The sequence below is a fragment of the Vitis vinifera genome, chromosome 7 (assembly GCF_030704535.1).
Source record: "Vitis vinifera cultivar Pinot Noir 40024 chromosome 7, ASM3070453v1".
Classification (NCBI taxonomy): domain Eukaryota; kingdom Viridiplantae; phylum Streptophyta; class Magnoliopsida; order Vitales; family Vitaceae; genus Vitis; species Vitis vinifera.
The window spans coordinates 7,393,341-7,414,039 of NC_081811.1; the positions used below are offsets into that span (position 1 = coordinate 7,393,341).

General features: G+C 35.6%; 1 protein-coding gene across 1 annotated transcript; it reads right to left on the reverse strand.

Moving 5' to 3' along the window:
- Positions 1–13,646: 13,646 nt before the first annotated feature.
- On the reverse strand, positions 13,647–17,243 carry LOC100246389 (protein NRT1/ PTR FAMILY 5.2). The gene is made up of 4 exons (XM_002271224.5): positions 16,910–17,243; positions 16,497–16,714; positions 15,589–16,160; positions 13,647–14,864 (listed from the first exon to the last, which is right to left on the reverse strand). Exons 1-4 carry the CDS (start codon positions 17,046–17,048, stop codon positions 14,000–14,002), a joined length of 1,794 nt encoding a protein of 597 aa, XP_002271260.2. The 5' UTR covers positions 17,049–17,243; the 3' UTR covers positions 13,647–13,999.
- Positions 17,244–20,699: the final 3,456 nt, after the last annotated feature.

The window sequence follows — 20,699 nt, forward strand, 5'->3', positions numbered from 1 at the left end:
GAAACATTTGCTCTAAGCAACTAAAAAGAGTTGCAACACCTCACAGGTTGTCTAGCAGCTTTGGGGTGTTTCATAGCCTGTTTCACAAACAAGTTAAGACATTTCTTCCTTACGCTCAGGGGAGCAAGCACGTTCGGCTGGACTGATCAATGTAGGTAGGAATTTGAAATAGTCAAGTGCTACCTCATTGAACTGCCCATTCTAAGCAGCCCAAGTCTGAGAAACAACTTTACATGTATTTGGCTGTATCCGACTATGCTGTTAGTGTCGTCCTATTTCAGCACATACAAGACAAAGAGTAGATGTTTGTCTACTATGTGAGTAAAAAAATGGTAGACGTTGAGACTCGGTACTCCAGAATGGAGCAGATGACCCTAGCCCTAAAGAATGCCGCTTAGAAGCTCCGACCATACTTCCAGGCTCATCAAGTGACCGTACTCACAAACTAGACACTTTGAGCTACCCTACACAAATCGAATCTATTAGAATGAATGTTGAAATGGGTCATCGACCTGAGTGAGTATGGAATCAAGTATCAACTAAGGTTATCATTGAATGGACAAGTTATGGTTAAATTTATAGTTGAACTCCCTAAAAAACAAGCACATCCGGCTGATCGCCCTGGAGAGCAATGGTGGACACTGCATGTAGACAGAACGTCCAGAGTGTTCGGATCTAGAATAGGTTTGATCTTACAATCACCAACTGGGGAACCGATGGAGAAAGCTATCCATCTCAACTTTTCTGCCACCAATAATGAAGTAGAATATGAAGTTGTCCTAATCGGGCTAGATCTTGCCCTAGTATTAGCAACAACCAAGTTGGAAATCAGAAATGACTCTCAACTAATTTTCGGACAGATTCAACAAGAATATGAAGTAAAGGATGAACGCATGGCTCGCTTCCTCACCATAGTGGAAAGTCTCCTGGAAAAGCTAGACGAGTGGGTCGTTAGATAGGAGCTGCGTGAGGAGAACAGGAAGGCAAACACACTAGCCAAAATAGCTTCCATTCTTCCCATAAAAGAGGCGGTGATGCTACCCGTTTACCTCAAAGCTACCCCCTCAATCACACCCGAGCCAGTGTGCACCACCAATCAAATGGACTCAAGTTAGATGCTTAACATCGTGAAATGTCTTTAGACAGGGGAGGTACTAGGAGACGAGAAGCAAGCGCACAAAATCCGTATACAATTAGCATGCTTCACTTAATTAATGACCAACTGTATAGACAATCATTTGGTGGTCCATACCTAAAGTGTTTGAACGAGCCAGAGACCAAATATGTTCTGGTCGAACTCCATGAAGGCATATGTGGCAATCACCTAGATGGACGAATTTTGGCACATCGCGCTTAAATGCAAGGGTATTACTGGCCCGCCATGAAGCAGGATGCTGAAAACTATGTTAAAAGGTGTGATTAGTGTCAAAGATAAGCTCTCATTCCTCGTGTACCTACTGAAGCTCTCAACTCGGTCACAAGTCCTTGGTCGTTTGCATAGTGGGGAATGGACATAGTCAGGCCCTTGCATATTGTAGTAGCACAAAAAAAGTTTTTGCTTGTTGAAACCGACTATTTCAGCAAATGGGTGGAGGTAGAAGCCTATGTCAGCATCAAAGACAAAGATGTCTCCAAGTTCATCTGGAAAAACATCATATGTCGATTCGAAGTTCCATGAGTGATTGTTATGCACAATGGGCCATAGTTTGACAGTATTGTTTTCCAAACATTCTGCTCAGAGTTAAACATCAAGAACCCATACTCAACATCTCACTATCCACAAAGCAATGGACTAGCGGATATGACAAACAAGACCGTATTGAGTGCACCAAATAAAATATTGGAAGAGGTAAAAGGAAAGTGGGTGGACGAGCTACCCAGAGTCTTATGGGCTTACCAGACAAAATCGAGATGGCTAACGAGGGCCACTCCTTTCGTTCTTGCTTATGAGATGGAAGTCATTATTCCAACTAAGATTGAGATGCCTATTGCCAAAACAGCTAGGCAAGACCAAATGGACAATGATGAAGAACTCAGAAGACAATTGGATTGGGTAGACGAATTGCGAGGAGACGTAACTATCCAAATAGCTTCATACCATCAGAGGACAATTCCTCAATACAACAAAAGAGCGGGACCATGATTTTTCCGGACAGGATCTTTAGTCCTTAGAAGAGTCTTTGAGAATACAGTTGAAGTATGAGCCAGAAAGCTGCAATCTAATTGGAAGGGCCATATGTTGTAACTAAGGTAGGAGACTCGGGGGCATACCATCTCCAGAATCTAGACGGAGTACCCCTGTTCCGCCCATGGAATGTAACCAACCTAAAACAATATTATCAGTAAAATTGCTTATTACAAGTATGAAAGACTAAAATTCAGTCATCTAGAGTAAAGAAATACAAATAATCAAACCCTGCCTAAGGATCTTACGGTTCCAGCCTCAGTCGGACAATTTCTTCTTCAACCTTCTCTTTCTCAGCTGCCATAACCTTTTTTCTCATTCTCGGTCTTCCTCAACAGACCGACACTTTCTTTAGCCAACTCCTGGGCAACAACAACCTCACTTTTCGTCGTCTCCAAGTTGGCAAGAATATCCTCATTCTCGTCCACATTATGGGCAACCTATGCCCTTATGGTCTCGGCTGCTTCCAGCCAGTGGAAAAGATGAGTGCATTGTCGCATAAGGTATCAAACTTCAGCTACCACTTAGAGGCAATAGAGAAATCATTATAAAACAAGAGACTAAGGCAAAATAAACGGAAAAGTGGGAGACGACCTACCACTTCTACTGTCTCAAAAACTACTTCTTGGCACCCAAAAAACTTGAAAATGAATAATCTGTCTTGCTTTAACCTGACAACTACCCCTACTGGATAAAATCATATGGATTAGAGGGCATTGTGGAGGGCTTCCCTCCACGTGTCCTTCTCGGACTCAAAACCCTTTGGTTGTCTAGGGTAAATAGATAACCCGTCTAGGATCACTCCATTTGGACCAAGATGAGCTCCATCTGGCACTAGAAGTGAGAATCTTTCCTTCTTCCACAATGCCAAACATAATGGACAGACCAAGTTGGTTAACCTTTTAGATGGGCCTACAATGTTAGACAGAATGGATAGACTGAGCCAACTAGACCTATCAAATAGGCAAATCCATCCAGTCAAGTCCTCAGAAGTTCTGGCATGTGTGGTCTTCCACGCCTGATGTTTAAGTGTTAGCCTAGACGCCTGATATCTAAGTGTCGACCTAGACACCTGATGTTTGAGTGACGACCTAGAAGCCTGACGTTTAAGCGGCGGACTAGACGTTATTTATACCCAAAAGTCAATGTCAATTAATTGTTACACCCAATCCCATACATTGACAATCTAAATGGACAGTCAGCTACACGGTCTGAGATTTTGGCACAACAGTCAACAAATGGCACCAATTAGCCACCCTTACTTGATGTGATTGCCCATCTGCGCCACAATAATGACGTTGACAGTCCACGCAATCATTATTTCAAGATAAGGACAGTGTCATCAGCTCTATATAAACCCCTCAAGAAGCACGAACAAGGTACATACACTAATTCTCTCCCAAAAAATAGTTAGAGCTATTCTTGTTGATTTATGACTTAAACTTCAGAGAAGCATGCCTGGACCACCCATTCAAACGTCCTTCTATGCAGGGAAGAAGTTCGTCTAATTCTAGTGAAGCTGGACAGACTCCTCAAGAAGCACGAACAAGACAAGAAATCCGTCTGACTCTAGTGAAGTTGGACGGTCCTGAATCCAGTTGGCTCGACCCCAATAGGAATGAAAATCTATGAGGTATGTCATGGGTGGTAAATGAAATCAGGAGTCTCAGAAGTCATTGTTGGATAAACAAATAAAGAAGTGACACTACTATAGTGGAAGGAAGCAAAATCATGGGTTGACGGTGAGAGGTAGCTATGGTTGTGGCATGCACTACTAGTAGTGCATGTAGGAAATGGGTGTGAAAAGGAGTGGGAAAGAGAGAGAATAAGAGAAAGAAAGAGAGAGAGAAAGAATGAAAGAAGTGTGGCATGAGTGGTGACACCATTGGCAAGATCGGTGGTGACGATTGGTGGTAGTAACATTGGCTATGGCCCATGGGTGACGTTGGGTGAAGTGGAGATGAGGTAGCTAAGGTTGAGACATAGTTATGGAAAGAAGAAGAAAGAAAAAGAGAGACTGGAAGTAGGTTGGAGGAAGAAGAGTGAAAAGAATGGGCTCAAGGAAATGAAAGTAAAATGGGCCTAAACAATCCAATAAAATGGGCTTAAAATTAAATATGGAAATGAGCCCAAAGTGTTAAGTGAACAGGTGATTAAATCAATTTCAACGTGTACAATGCCACTTCTAATTCTTCCATTCAAAGTTTCAACAAGTTTTCTTTCTCATTTTTCTTAAAGAAATTTTACCATACCTCATGAGATCTAAATATTCAAAATTTAAAGTAGAATGCTACATCACAATAGAAAGATATGTATAATTTAACCATAGAACATTTTAAAGTTTCCAAAGATTGGGTGTAACTAATGGCATCCCACCAAATAATAGATGTGTTACATGATTTCATGTGTGTAATTGCATGTTGCATCATTTCTTCTACTGAATATTTCAATTAATATTTACTAGGAATATCCTAGGAAAATATAAGGAGAAAAAATCACTACATCATAAAGCTCAAAGAAAGGAAAATATGTAGTCCTCGGGATCCTCCTTGTTTAGCTTCCTCTTATCTTAAAATAACTACTACTATTCTTGTAATCTCCAATTACCAGGAAGTAGTCACTCCTATTGCTCTATCTCTTAATTAATTGAAGTTAGATGTTTTGCTCCAGATCGCGATAAGAACAAGTAGAGATCCCACTGTTTTCTTATCATTATTCCTTTCTCTGCCTTTGATCTTTTCAGAGGCATTGCTTGAATGTGGATCAATTGGTTCTCGATTCAGAGTCATTTGCACGTGGACCAATTCATTCTGAGTTCAAAATCATATACAAATCATCACCCTCTATTTTTTTTTCTTTTTTTCCTTCTTAAAAATCATATAGAACTAAGCACAAAAGATATAGTACAATCAATCATAATCCTTGATAAAGATGAAAAATATCATTGATTTGTTTAATATGAGTAGTTGAATTTTACAAAAATATAGAAAACTATTAGATGAAAACCAAAAAAAAAAAAAAATTATATAAAATTTGATCACGACTAAATATTTGAAAGAAAAAACCTCTAAGAAATGATAAAATAAGTATGATACAAATATTGAAGTGTTTTTTTTTCCCCATTGTTGGTGATGATTCATCACCACAAATTGCTTAACAATGAATTGGTTCAAGGTCAATTGTATAGAGACCTAAGTATCTATGCTTGCTTGCAAAAATGGATTGTACAATGATAAAATCATATAAATTAATATAAAAATAAAATAAAAGTGGGATAAAGCCTAAAGTAAATCATGAGAATAAGAGAGACGAAAAGAAGATAACTTGATTGCATGAAGATATAATTGTGTTAGAATACCTAGGATAAATATTATCCAGGCCTTGAATCATATGGATACATGCATATGATCTTTTTGGGGATTTAGATCTAAGCACAATGGAAGTATTTATGTGAAAAAACCTTAGATTTAAGGATTTAAAAACATTATCTTTAATTTGTCTAAATGTTCCCATATCACTTCCAATTGGTGAAACAGGTCTCAAAAATCAAAGATCTTAAGCCTGATGGCTCATTCCTAGAACATGACACTTTAAAATGGTAGACTTCTCTATCTGAAAAGGTGGATGCTAAAGCTCTTTTTTTGGATTAAAAAAATTAATGAACTTCTGTGTCTAACCCTAAACCTCTAGCGAAATTAGATAGACTTCCTTGTAGGGCTTAAATGACTTAAGTCCATCTTAAGCATAGGTTACTTAATCTAGTCTACTAAGTCCTAATTAATTAATTAATTGGCCTTAATAGACTCCTATTAACTAATTTGCCTAATTTGGAAAGATCATTCATAAGCTCTTATGCAACGTTGCCTTTTTACCAAAACGTTCTTATGCACATATATGAATAAAAGCTCATAAAGCCCTTAGATTGATAACATGCCACCAAGGAGTGTGAGCTCAAGTAAGGACCATTGGGACCCATGACAAAATACTCTTTCCCTCAAAACCTAATTCTAAAATTAACTCAATATCCTGCTAAAGATAATCAACTATACTCTAATATCCTATAAAAATTATACCAATAAATAAATGGATTAAATCTAATTTAATAAATTTTTAGGTTTTTGACTTATAAATCACTACATGCCAGCTCTCTATGAACTAGTGTGCATAATCCAATAAGGTATAAGTCATCTTCTTTTCAAGATTATCTCTACCATCCCTATGTCTCAGATCCACTTATTTTGTTATCAATTGACATACACTAGCTCGCTAAAAGCATGTATCAAATTCCACTAACAAAATTATTGTCGTTAGGATTAAGTCCTAAAAAACATGACATGATGTAATAGACAAAGATTCATTTATAAATTTATTTATTCATGTTTCTTGGCTTCCCATTTATTATCCCTTTTGCATTGATTGGTTATTTGAGATACACACCAACATCACTTGCATTGTACATAACTTGGGTGCATTAAGAGTTGCACAAAAGATCTAAGTCATGGCTTCCTTGCAAAGTGATGAGTTGTCCATAGTTGGTTTGTGGATTTGGGTAATCTATTTGAAATTATCTTGCACTACCTCCTAATTGGAGAGATGACTTATCTTGGTCATGAGGATGATTTTCCTATGGTAAGTACACTAATGTATGTGATGCACACTGGACTTGATTTACGGTGAATCATGACAGAAGGCTATCAGTTATCATGATTCACTAAGCTACTATATTACATTGACTCTCAACCTTGAGAGGATATTGACACTATGCCAAAGTCAACAGGAAAATTTGACCTATGAGTGAGATTTTAAGGTGATCATATATCCCTATGGATTGAGTCACTACTGATGGAGACTAGTGGTAATAGGCATTCTCAATAAAAACACCATAATATCTCATGGGATTGAGACATTGTGTCCCCTTAGGTAATCCAAATGATGTGTGATCTAGAAGACTATGGTCATATCATTTTTTTTTAATGAAAAATTGACCTATGCTCCTTGGAGTTAGAGTATGTCAATTGACTACATAATAAGTGAGATATGTAACTCAAGGATTAGAGAGGTAATCTTGATAGGTGATAACACTACCTTGTTAGATTATGAATACCAATTCATGGGGAGTCTACATATAGTGAATAGTAGTCATGGACTCGAGTTTCGTTTTGTTGTTATTTACATAGAGTATTGGAGTGCAGTTAATTCTCTTTAGTAGAATATTGAATCAACTTTAGAATTGGATTTTAAGGGATTCGATACTCTTATATGTTCCAGTGGTCCCTGCTTTAAGCTTATATACCATGATGACATGATTTATGAGGGTTAGATTGGCTCTAGGTTCACTCTTATGCATAAGGGTGTTTTGGTAATTACGTAAGGTTGCATAGGGGATAGTGAATAAGTTCTTTGAATTAGGCTAATTGATTAATTAGATGACCTTGTGTGGTTAATTAATTAATTAGGAATCATTTTGAGCTAGATTAAATAACTTGGTAGGCTCAAGTCACTTAAGCCTAGTAGGGGAACCATATAAATACCCCTTAGGGTCAAGGTTTTCATGAATTTTAATGAAAGAGTCATATTCCACCTCGAAAGAGAGAGAGAGAGAGAAAAAAAAAATCAAAGCTTTCTCACTTCCATTACCCACCATTTGGAGTGTTGAGATCATGATAGGAGTTATCGAGTGAAAAATCTTAGGTGTATAAGACTTCCAAATACATTGGACATCTTCTTCACCATGCAGAGTTAATTTGGGAATGTCTAAATCACAAGTAAGGTTTTCTATATCATTGTTCTTTTATATTCTATTAATAAAAATTATACTTTTATGCTTTTGTTGCTAGGATCTAGAGCCTTAAGGAGTATTCATATACTTAACCTGGACCTAGGATAGAGAACGAAGACATCTAGGGTTGCCTACAATTGTGGCCATAGATTTCATGATCGCAAGTCCTTAACATCACCAAATAGGACACATTGTCTCGAACACATGAGATATCATAGTGCATGTTGTTAGCAATCCCAAATTACTCTATTCCTTGGCCCTAAATTTGATTAGGTGCATGCAACTTTCCTATGTTTACTAGATCCTAGCACACAAAATCAAGTATTCATATAAAAACAATTTAGGATCAAGAATTTATGGTTTTGGTGTTCTTAACTTCAATTTGGATGTTCTTAGATCAATTCTTTTTGGTCCACAGTAATTGTCATATATCTCAGAAACCCACTAATCTTCCACTTGATGACTCACCCTTGAAACTTTGTAGTAAAAAAATGGAGATTTAGAAGGGTGGAGGCTATGACTCTTTTTGTCTCTTTGGAGTGTATAAGAGAGAATAGTGAATGCAAGAGTGAAACTCTAACCCTTAAAAGGGGTATTTCCTTCTAGGATTAAGTGACTTGAACCCACCTTAGGTTTGGATCAGTTAATCTAGCCTAAAAAGGGTTATAATTGATTAATTAACCTAATAAGGCTTCAATGAATCAATTAGTCCAATTCAGAGAGATCATTCACTAACTCTTATGCAAACTTGCATATTTTACCAAAATGCCTTTTATGCATATAAGTGAACTAAGAATCAATTTAACCCTCATAAACCGTGTCATTAAGGAATATGAGCTTCAATGAGAACTATCGGGACCTATAAGACAATATTAGCTCCCACATAATCCAATTTTGAAGTTGACTCAATATCTCACTATGGAGTCAACTACACTTCAATACCCTATGTAAATAACAATGAGACACTAAGTGTTGGGGTTTGTGACCTATCATCTACTATATATAGTCTCCGTATGAACTAGTGTTCATAATCTAATAAGATGAACCCTATTAGTCTCTTAAGATTACCTCTACTATCCTTGAGTTATAAATCCTCTTATTATGTGATCAACTATAACATGTCTTAACTCATAAGGAGTTTATGTCAAGTTTTACTTAAGGAGCTACTATGGTCATAATTTTCCTAAATACATTTCCTTAGGATCACCCAAGAGAATATACTATCTCAAAGTCTATGAGATATCATGCTACATTTATTAAGATACCTAGTACTATTGACTTACATCAATAGTGACCCAATCCATACAAAATATATGGTCACTTAATTAGTATCTCACCTTAGGTCAAAGCCACTACAAACTTTGGCATAAACTTAATATTCTCTTAAGGTTGAGAGACAATATAGTATAGTAGCTTGGCGAAGTCATGATTTCTCGATAGTCTTATTTCATGACTCATTGTAGGTCTTATTTAATGTGTAATCGTACACACAAGTACACTCACCATGGAACCTTATCCTAATAATCAAGACTAGTCATCTCTTCAATTAGGAGCTTGTGCATTACAACCTCAAATAGATTGTTTAATTCTATGAATTGATTATGAACTAGTCATCCACTTATAAGGAACTCATGATTTAAATCTTTCATACAACTCCTAATATACTCAAGCTATTTATAATGCAAAAAGTGATAGGTCAGAATACTCATAAAGTATAATACATAGAAAAATGATAGATAAAAGTAAAATTAAAATATCATTAAACAAATAATAAATCCAAATTTGTCATATCATGTCATGCTTTTGAGGGCTTTATCTTAAAATCTTTCACTAGCCCTCAAAGTATAAAGCTATCAAATCAAACTAGGTACACATTGGACCTTATGTTATCCCTATAACCATTAAAGACTTTCCTCTTCAATGTCTTGATGAAGAGATCCACCAAATTCTATGCAAAAGGTATCTTTTCAACCATCACATTACCCATTAGAACTATCTCATGAATCAAATAGTACTTCCTCTCAATATATTTACCTTTTCAATGAATATCATTAAATAAATAGTAAATCTAAATTTGTTACATCATGTTAGCTTTTAAGAGTTTGTCCGAACAATCTCTCATTAGTCTATAATTTTTTACAATTAAGGATTTTCTAGGTGGATTTCCCATGTTAGATCTGACGTTCTTGTGTTTGTTTGATTTTATGTTTTAGTGTGGATATCTTTGAAATTATTTTTACAGTTTCTTGGTGGTTTTTTTTTATGTTAAATTTGACGTTTTTATGCTTGTTTGATTTTATCTTTTAGTGTGGACATCTTCAAAATTTTAATATCTGGATGAAAATTATAAATTTGAGGTTAATTCCTTGGACTTCCTATTCACTTCCACCCCTTCTTTATGTAGTTTCATATCAAAGCTTAAAATTCTTTCAAGTGGTATCAAATTAGATTTTTTTTTTTTTTTTTAAAATAAACCAAATTTCTATCAAATCCTACTTGTCTTGATCAATGGAACCACAAAGAGTGGGTACTTCAATTAACCACCTTCCTTCTTTGATGGGAATAACTAAACCTATAAAATTAGAAGGGAATTCTCTTGAAAATGGAAGAATAAATAGTATAGAATATAGTGGAAGGTGTTTATCCCCAATAAAGAATGGACACTTTTCTAGTAAAATAAAGACTACACAAGAATAGGATATATTGGATAATGAAGGAAGTGAGGTGAATGGTAGTGCCCTTCATTATATTTTTCACGGGTGTAAGTTTAATAACCCGCTCCCAACTATGTAGATATTGTCCATTCTAAACCTAATGGGCTATTAGGGCTTTAAAACACATCTACATGGTTTCCCCTATCTGATGTAGGTTTTCATAATCACATCCTCTTTCCTCCTTGTATACAAAAAGAACGTCCTTATTGCATCCTACAAGATTGCAAGACCAAATAGATTGACATCCCTTGTAGGTTCAAAAAATTTCCTACACCTAGGTTGATGATCTATTTTAATACTATTTATGACAACCCACTCCTAACCATATAGATATTTTTCACTCTAAACCCAATGGACTCTCCTGACTTTAAAATGTGTCTACATTGTTAAGAGGAGCCCATGCATATATAGCATTAGGAACTTTTTTCCCTACCCAATGTGGGACATTATAGTAAGTCTTACTAAATTCCTTAATGTTGCAACTTGCAAATGTGCTAAATGGGATATTATAGTAAGTCTTACTACATTAGTAGTAATTACTCATGACGACCCTTCCATTATGAAGGTGTCTAAACTCCAAATGTTAAGTACTAAGTTTGAAAGCATTATGATAAAATATGCATGTCTTTTCTAAGTTCTACATTGAACTTGATGACATTGAAATTGTTAATTCATGTTTTAACCTAGATCAAGAAAGAATCCCTAATTCTAAAGTGATATAAAAATTAAGACCTAAAATGACCTCAATAAAGGAAAGTAAAAAAAAATGGTTTTGATTAGAGTAAATGAACTTGTATAGGTTCTTTATAGACTTATGAGATGACTCTATCATTAACAAGGAGACCTAAGTGGGCATCGATCCCTGTAGTCCTTCTCAAAAGAAAATATTGTCTAAAAATGAGAGTGAGCAAGTTCTTACTTAATCTAAAGTTTTTATGTTTACCCAAGAATTTAAAAACCTTTATGAAATTACACAAGAAGACAAACAAAAAAGATGACTCAAAGATAGGGAAAAAAAATTGTCTAAGAAAATAAAGTAAAAAATTGTTGGAATTGAACCCTTAAAAGCAAGATATAATGTAACAAAGTTAGACTTTACTTTCCCCTTACCATCCTTTTTATGTGTTGATATTGATTTGAGCATTTAGACCTATATCACTTGCATTTACATGACTTAGGTGCATTAGGATTTGCACAAAAGATACAAGTCATGGGTTCCTTGCAAGATAATAAGTTGTTCACAATTGATTCATGGATTTGAACAATCCAATAGAGACTATAGTGCATTACTTCCTAATTAGAAGGATGACTTGTCTTGATCATTAGAAAGAACTTCCCATGGTGAGTGCACTAGTGTGTATGTTACACATTGAACAAAACCTATCGTGAATCATAATGTAAGGCTATCAGGTTGTCATGATTCATCAAGCTACTATATTGCATGGACTCTCAACCTTGAGAGGATATTGAGTCTATGCTAAAATTAATAGGTGACTTTGACCTATGGCTGAAATCCTAAAGTGGTCATATATTCCCTATAGATTAAGTCACTATTGATGGAGGCTAGTGGTAATAGATATTCTCAATAGAGGCATCATGATATCTCATGGGATTGAGGCAATATGTCCTCTTGGGTGATCCAAAAGGCATGTGATCATGAAATTTGTTGTCGTTGTAATTCCTTTAATAAAATTTAATATATGCTTTTTGAAGTTAGAGTATATTAGGTGACTAAATAATAGGGGGATTTGTAACTCAAGAATTGGAGAAGTAATCTTGATGGGTTGGGTTGATAGCACTACCCTATTATATTAGGGACACCAATTCATGGGAAGTACTCTACATGCAATATATAGTAGATCACGGGCCTGAGTTTTGTCTCATTGTAATTTCATAAGATAAACTCTCTTTAGTGGAATGTTGAGTCAATTTTAGAATTGGATTCTAAGGGAACCATTATTTTCCTATGGATCCCAGTGGTCCCTACTCAAGCTCCTAGCTAGTTCATGGTGGTGCACTTTTTGAAGGTATTTTAGGTATATAATTCATTAATGTGTATAAAGGTATTTTGGTAAAAACGCAAAGTTGCATTAGATCTTATGAATAATCTTTTTGGACTAGGCTAATTAATTAATAGAAACCCATTATGACTAATTAATTAATCAGGACCCAAGTGAGTTGGATTAGGTGACTCAAGTCACTTAAGCCTACAAGGAAACTTATATAAACCCCCTTAGGGGTTAACTAGGCCTTTAGTCTTCCTATTCAAATTTTTTAGATTCTAGAGAGAAGATCCCCTACCCATCTTCATGGGAGAAAGAAAACCTCACCCTTCTCTCATGCCGGAAACCATGAAGGGAGAGATTGGGTAGATAAAATCTACAACAACTATCACAATTTTGGCATCTTCATCAAATAATCTTTTATTTGGGAACATTCAGTTCACAGGTTTGAGTTTCTATCACTAGATCTAATATATATTTTGGTTTTTGAAACAATTCTTTTCTAGTACATTAGATCTAGGACCCCTAGGGATAGATAACATACACCTTACGAAATACAGAGGTAAAGAATGGAGTAATCCAAGATTTCAAGCAAAATATTCATCTAAATTATTCCAAGTGTTTTAACTGTGAAGGAAAAGGATATTTTGCAACAAATTTCCCTACTTGTAAAAAGATTAAAAAACAATACAACTGACTTAAAGTGATTTTGAGTCTGATGGCAATAACTCTATAGGCTCAACTGAAAGTGAAGATAATAATAATCTTATTACCTTCACTATCTCACAACCCTCATCCCTTGAAATTGAAAGTCCTAATGAGACAAGTGATGGGGATTTGAAAAAAAGTTTGATAACCTCTAAGAGCCATATAATGCCTTGTTTCATGAAAGGTATCAAATAAAATGTGAGAATGTGAAATTAAAGATCTTGACTAAAATAAAGTATCACATTGAATGCCTTGAATTGAGAACATTGAACTGAATGATAAATTATCTTTCAGTAAATCTCAGAAAATTGATCTGTAATAAAGTCAAGAAACTAACAATTGAAAATCTGAAGGAAAATTGAGCTTATTAGAACTAAAAATTTCCTCCGAGGTCTAGATTTCATTTCTGTCTTGATAAGCTTCGACAAAACATTCTTTGAAACAATGCAAAAAACCAGCAATGCCTGCAATATATATCTTGACCATGTAGTTTTACAGTACCGAAGTAGCAAAGTAGCAGCTGATTATGATTCCAATTTCCAAGAAGCAAACAAGAATACAAGTTTTATCATCCCAATCCATTGTTCAAAGGAACTTCCTTATCCTGACATCAAATCTCATTAGGTGAAGGTTCCATGACTTTCTGCAATTCCCTTTTGGACTCTATCACATCCACTTCCTCATTATAGACATAGAACTTTGCAACCAAGAGAAAGAAAAGCAAGTTGAGGAAACTCAAGATCGCATAGAATGCATAAAAATAGTCTAAACGCGAAGTATTTAGATTGTTCTGAATCCACCCTCTATGGCCATGCTTCTTGGTTATATGAGAAACTGTTGTTAGAAGAAAACTACTAAGGAAATTCCCAATTCCGACACTGGTCGTGAAATATGAAGTTCCAAGGCTTTTCATTCCTTGAGGTGCTTGGTCGTAGAAAAACTCAAGCTTTGATACATCCACAAACGCATCAGCGATACCCATCAAAGCAAACTGAGGGAGGAGAATGAAAATTGTAAGGGGGACTGTTTGGTTTTTACCCAAAATCCCATTTTCTCTCGCAACGCTGAGTCTCGTCCTTTCAGCAAAGCAAGCGGTGACCATGATAATGATATGCAGCACTAGTCCAATTCCTAGTCTCTGCAACAGTGAGATCCCTCTTGGGTCTCCAGTATACTTACGTATGGCAGGAACGAAGTGGCGTTCGTAAATTACTAGGCTTATAAACATGAAGATTACTACAAAAGATGTTAGACATGCTGGTGGAATATCGAAATGGGGACCCAGGCTCCTGTTAAGTGTGGTGCCTTGTTTGATAAAAAGGGTTCCCACCTGAGCTGTAATGGTACTAGGTATGAGTGTCGCAATCAAAACTGGAATCATTTTTATCATTTGCTTAGTTTCTTCCACTTGGGACACTGGACATAGCATCCATGGAGACGTTGGCCCACTCTTTACTGCGGCTTTGTCTAGCACTCTGTAGGCAACGCAGTGATGCAATTAATGTTAGAAAGATCCGAGAAGAAGGTCACAGAAAGCCTGTACCTTCCCTTGTTTTGCTGATCAGAAAAAAGCAGCAGTTGGCAATTCAAAAACCATTGCACACACTAGTTTAAGGGAACTTGAAATTACTGTGATAAGAAAATAGAAAATTAATAAAGGTTTAGGGAAGGAAATTTGATGAACAATACAAAGTGAAATATGAGAGTTATTTCAAAGTTTATATATTTTTTAAGTAATTTATTTATTTATATATATAAAGGGAATAGCATTGAATAAAAATAGTTAAAAAAAAATAAAGTTTCAATTTATTTATATATTTTTTCATTTTTTTCCCCTTCTTTTAATCTTCTCTTCCTATTCTCTCTTTATACATTCATGATTTCAGTTCTTAAGTTCTATTACGATAAAGCAGAAGACTAGAAAATCAATATATAATTGTTTACATAAGGAGAGGAAAATATAGAGGAAAACCAAATATAATAATTAAAAATATTTAAATATTTTCAAAATTGGAATGATATATATATATATATATATATATATAAACATTTTTTTTTCACTTTTTCTTTCCATTGATTTCCCACTCTATTTCTTCTTACCAAACTTTCCCGCATCCAAATGAGTTTAAAATTCAAAATAAAAATTAGAGTTTAAATTAAAAATAAAAAATAAAAAAGAAAATAATGAAGAAAGATGACCTTAATGTAGGTGTACGATCAATTCTGAAATTCCCAAGGTTTGAGTAGTCACGAAGGCTCAGCTCATGAAGCTCTTTTGGGTCCTTAGGAACAGGCACTTTCCACTTCCTCACTGCAGCTACAAGTACCATGGACATCCTTGTTAAGGGACTCCCTGAGGGCAGTCTGTGCCTATAAAGGGGAGTACCCACCAAGAACACTAGGATCGAAAGCGCCAGCCCTAAGGTAGGAAGGCCATATCCCAGACTCCAGCCAACATTGTCTTGTATGTACACAAGAAAAGTGTATGAGAAGAGGGTGCCAAAGACAATGCCGAGCATCCAAAAGTTAAAGAAGGAGAGCTTTTGAGTCCTTTCCTTTGGATCAAAGTCATCGAACTGGTCTGCTCCCATGGTGGAGATGTTGGGCTTGGTTCCACCAGTTCCAATTGCAATTATGTACAGTGCGAAATAGAATATACCAACTTGGAATGTCGACGCATGTTTTTCACAGTCCTCATCTTTCACCCCATGCCCACAAGATGGAGGCTTGAGTGCTGGCACTGAAACTGCTAAGGTCAAGAGGCTCATTCCCTGTTGGTTACAGAAATTAAAGAGTTTAGATCATTTGAAATGCATTGGGAAACTGTAGAAGCCATTCATTTTGCCAAGTGAGGGTATGTTTGAAGAAAAGAACACTCCGAACAAGTTTTAAGGATTTTGGATTCCCATTACTTGGTTGTCACAATTTTAGAGACTTAGAGCTCCGACCTCATGATTTAATCTCCACAACAGTTTGATCTTTGATCAGATAATAACAGGAAGAGGGGCCCCAAAAGGCTAGTGAATCATCTGATCAAAACTAAACTATATGTTGATGCAATCAACAATTATGAGAGTATTAACATATACTAGGGAATTGAGTACTACCAAGAGGTAAATTCCTGATGCGATGACAAAGGTCCTGTAACGACCAAGATGAGCATCTGCAATGTAAGCACCTAAAATTGGTGCCATCCATACAAAGCCAGCCCAGTTTGTGACATTGTTTGCAGATTTTAAAGTGCCTTCGTGGAGCTCCCTTGTCAAATACAGCACAAGGTTTGATGCGATTCCATAATATGACATCCTCTCACACATTTCATACCCTAAAAAAAACAGATTGACAAAAGGGAGAATTCTTAAGCAAAGCCCTTAATCTCAAGAGTATTCTACCAAAGAAATTCATACCTTAATTACATCTAATGTCAAATAAAAAAGAATATCGGGAGAAAAAAAAAAAAAAGAGAGAGAGATTCATCCACCCTTAAGACTTATCACTAAAACAGAGGGTGATTACTTACCCACAATGAAGGAACAAGCTCTCCATCTTCCAGTCTTTGATCTGAGAATAGGCCTGCCCTTGAGATCTACAGTCCCATCCTTGGTGTACTCCTCTCTTCCATCTGCACCACCTCTCTCTTCCGCTACCTCCATCAACATGGTAAACAGAGATAAGGCTTGGAGCCTACTTGAAGATCATGTGAGTATATAACTTTTTACCAAGTGCTGAGAAAGGTGTTAAGTTACGACCTTTGAAACACGTAAAACTACAAGGCTAGCTTTCCACTTGTTTTATCTCTTCACCTCTATTTTCTAGCCGCTCTTTTGTATTTTAGCAGTAGAAGCCATAACCATGTCTGCCCTCTTTCGTCTTTTTTTCTGTTTATTTTCTTAGTCTGCTTTGCCCCTAAGTCATGGACGGGCTTATCATCCTTGTGAACGACATTGACATGTCATAAGAGTTCACACACCACAAATTTGTATGAGGGTTTGTTTAAGGAGAATGGGATCTGATCACAGACCAACAAAAATTATCTTATCACTATATATATATGATTGAACAAGGTCAGTGTAAATTCTGACTTTTTTATTTTGTAGGGTGAAATAAAAAGTAAAGAGTAAAATTTAGGGCTCTTAGGCAGAAAGCTGGGTTGACTTCTAGCATGCTGGCAATAGGGAAAATTTTCAGGAAGTCAAATTAAGCAGGCTAGAAGGCTCAGAAAAGAAAGGAAAATGCAAATAGATAGTGACAGTGAATCAGTGATTCCCAGAAAGACAAAGCAGGCTAGTAGGAATAGAAAAGGAAAGAAAATGCAAATAGACAGTGACAGTGACCAGGCTTTACAGATGAAGATAAGAAGCATTAGTACATATTTTCAAATACTTGCAATTCAACGAATCAAAGAAGAAAAGGAAGATCAAATGGCTCCAAAAGGAGGTTAGATTCTTCACTTGAATAGGGCACATCTGAAAGGAAGAGACATCACTACTATCCACACATTAAAGTCATAAAGCCAATCATTCTGATTAGCAAAAATATTCACTTTGATTGGAGACGGTATCAGGAAATGGTATGGACACAGTGCATGAGGGCCCCATAAATTGTAATGGTAAGTGCTTTAGGTAGATTCGCCACTCGAGTCAAAATTCATATCTTGCACCCGGGTGGGGTCTTTCGAATCCTCCATTTAAATACTTCTCTATTCTAGCCCAAGGTTATTGAAAGTATTTAAAAGCAAAGGTAAGTGATTTGGGTTATGGATAGATACAATTAATTCAAGTGGGTTTTTGATATTATGGTTGTGTTGACTATTTTTGTAATAGAAGATCATAGGGAGTCAAAGGGTCTTTTTGTGCTTTGTTTTTGTAATTTATCCAACCTTAAGATTATGTTTGGTTGTAGAAAAATTTGAGGGAAAATGCGAGGAAAGGAAAATAGAAAGGAAAAGCAGAAAGAAAGAAAGAAAAAAGATAAAAAAAATAATAAATTATTTTTATATGCTTTTTTGGACTCATTTAACTTTTTTTATTATATTAGGATGAAATACTTTTAAAATACATAAATTTCTAACTAATTTTAATTTTATATGACTTTCTTTCAAAATTTTCATAATAAAATCAAACATAAAAAAACCATTTTCCTTGATGTTTTTTTATTTTCTTAGTACTTTTCAAAAACCAAACATAGCCTAAGTGCAATTGATCCATTTTCATAATTGAGAATGTTCAGTGTAATACACCTACATATCCATTGAGATTATATTTGATTGATTTACCAAAAAAAAACCTTTTAAAATTTTCTAGTTGAATTACTTTCGTTTGATTGATCTCAACCCCTACTCTTTAAACCCAAAATTTCCAATTTGGGGTATAAGGGAAATGTAGCAAACATCATTCATTGGAAGCGTTTGTTTTTCAAAAAATCCACCCATTTTTTTTTTTTGTAAGATAGATTTTAATTAGTGGGTTTCCTTTCAAAATATTAGTTGACTCATCTAGTTCTTCCATCTCTACTCTCATTGTTATTTTTGGATTTGGGTAAAACTCTTTCTTTTTTCTTGATTGAACTTTCAAAAATGTCTAATTAAGATCAAACTTGATATTGATTTCAAATGTGTTCCTAAAAACAAAGGTGTATAGTTGAAGTTAGAAGATGCTAATTAAGTAATCCGGGAGAGGATTGATGGACTTGAGTTTAGAAAACCACCCTTATACTTGATGTTTTTCTTTATAATAGAATCTTTGGACCGATTATAGGGTTGTGCCTTTTGATCTCTTAAAAGATTTTTCATGTTAAATCCCAGTTCATTATCTCTTTCACTTTCTTTCTTCATTTGGTTATTTCTATCAAAAATCATTACTTGGGAAATTAATATGGTTGTAATGAGTTGATTGGCTGAGGATATGGGTAGAATTCTACCATTTGTGCATGGGAAATTTTTTCTCTTTTGCTTAAGGAATTATTAGATATATATTTGGATAGAATACTTTATTGAATGAATATATAAATTTTGATTGGGAAGTCTTAATTATTTGGCATGTAACATTGTTTAAATTATTGGGGGAGTGTATAATAATCCTTCTTTAGGAACCATCTTTTAACTCCATATTCATAGACGACACCAACAGAGGCGTATTTGGCTGTCATTTTCACAGAGGAAAACCATGGTGCATGGGGGAGAACAGCCAATCACAAAAGCCACTGCCAGACGTATATAATGTATGATGGTCCACCGGAAGACAAGAAGATTCACTAATGGGTGCTCATGAAAGAAAAACAAAATTAAATAAACAAATAAAATAAAATAGAAAATCCGCCAATACAACCATTAAAAATCCCAATTATAATCGAGTAAGAAGATAATTCCAAGGAGAGAATGCTTTCAATACAATCAACTCCGGAATTCATCCATATTTCTATGATTATATTACAAAGCGTGCTTGTCATGTCCAAAACTTTCACAATGTTCAACATATATAGTCATGACACGGTGTAGTACTTGAGTCCCCACCCATGAATGCACCTGCAGTTGTATATAACTGCTCAGTAATAATTCAAAGTAGTGAACAAGGCGACAAAGATGTAAAGTTGCTGCCATCACCAGATATCTCTCTTTTGGACTCAGTCCATGTATGCAGTTCACCACACGCCCATTCCAGCTAGCTCTTCTGAGACTAAAAAAGAACAAGAGAGAAGTTTGATTTGGGATGCAAAACAAGAGTTATACCAACAATAACAAGAACAAAGAGATCTTGTGGGAGATTAATCCAAATGGAACTAGGCATATATAACAGCTGAACATTACAAACAAAGTGTGAGATCTCATGAGAGGTCAGCAAAGGTAAAGTAACTTACCTACGTGCATCTGCCACTCTCCTTCATTCTCACATGACCTTACTTAAAGGGACTTGTGAGACTCAGTTAATTAGAGGGTTGGGAGCCCCTAAAACATATGGTAATTAACTTACCTACAATGAATGAGCGAAGTTCTTCATCTCCGAGTCTGTGATCTTAGAATTAATGGGTCTACCCTTGAGATCCACAGTCCCATCTTCTGCCTACTCCTCTCTCCAATCTGCACCACCTTTCTCTTGATCTGTTGCGTACCTTTGTTTGTCCAAATGGTTGGTGTCCAAATTTTGGGCAAAGAAAGATAGGCTTAGAGTATTCTTGGAAATCATGTGACTCTAAAGGGCTTTTTTTTTAATATAAAGTTTTGGGACAGGTGAATTCAGGACCCTTTCCAACCTCCCAAATTGTAAGCCTTTTTCACTTGTTTCAACTCTTCACCACTATTTTCTCCTTTCACT

Bases quoted from the DNA above. Each gene is read 5' to 3' on its own strand.
- LOC100246389 (XM_002271224.5), bottom strand. From the start codon at position 17,048: ATGTTGATGGAGGTAGCGGAAGAGAGAGGTGGTGCAGATGGAAGAGAG. The intron at 16,715-16,909 runs GTAAGTAATCAC...TGTTTTTTTTAG, and splicing joins AGCTTGTTCCTTCATTGTGG to GGTATGAAATGTGTGAGAGG. The intron at 14,865-15,588 runs GTCATCTTTCTT...CGTTGCCTACAG, and splicing joins GATCGTACACCTACATTAAG to AGTGCTAGACAAAGCCGCAG.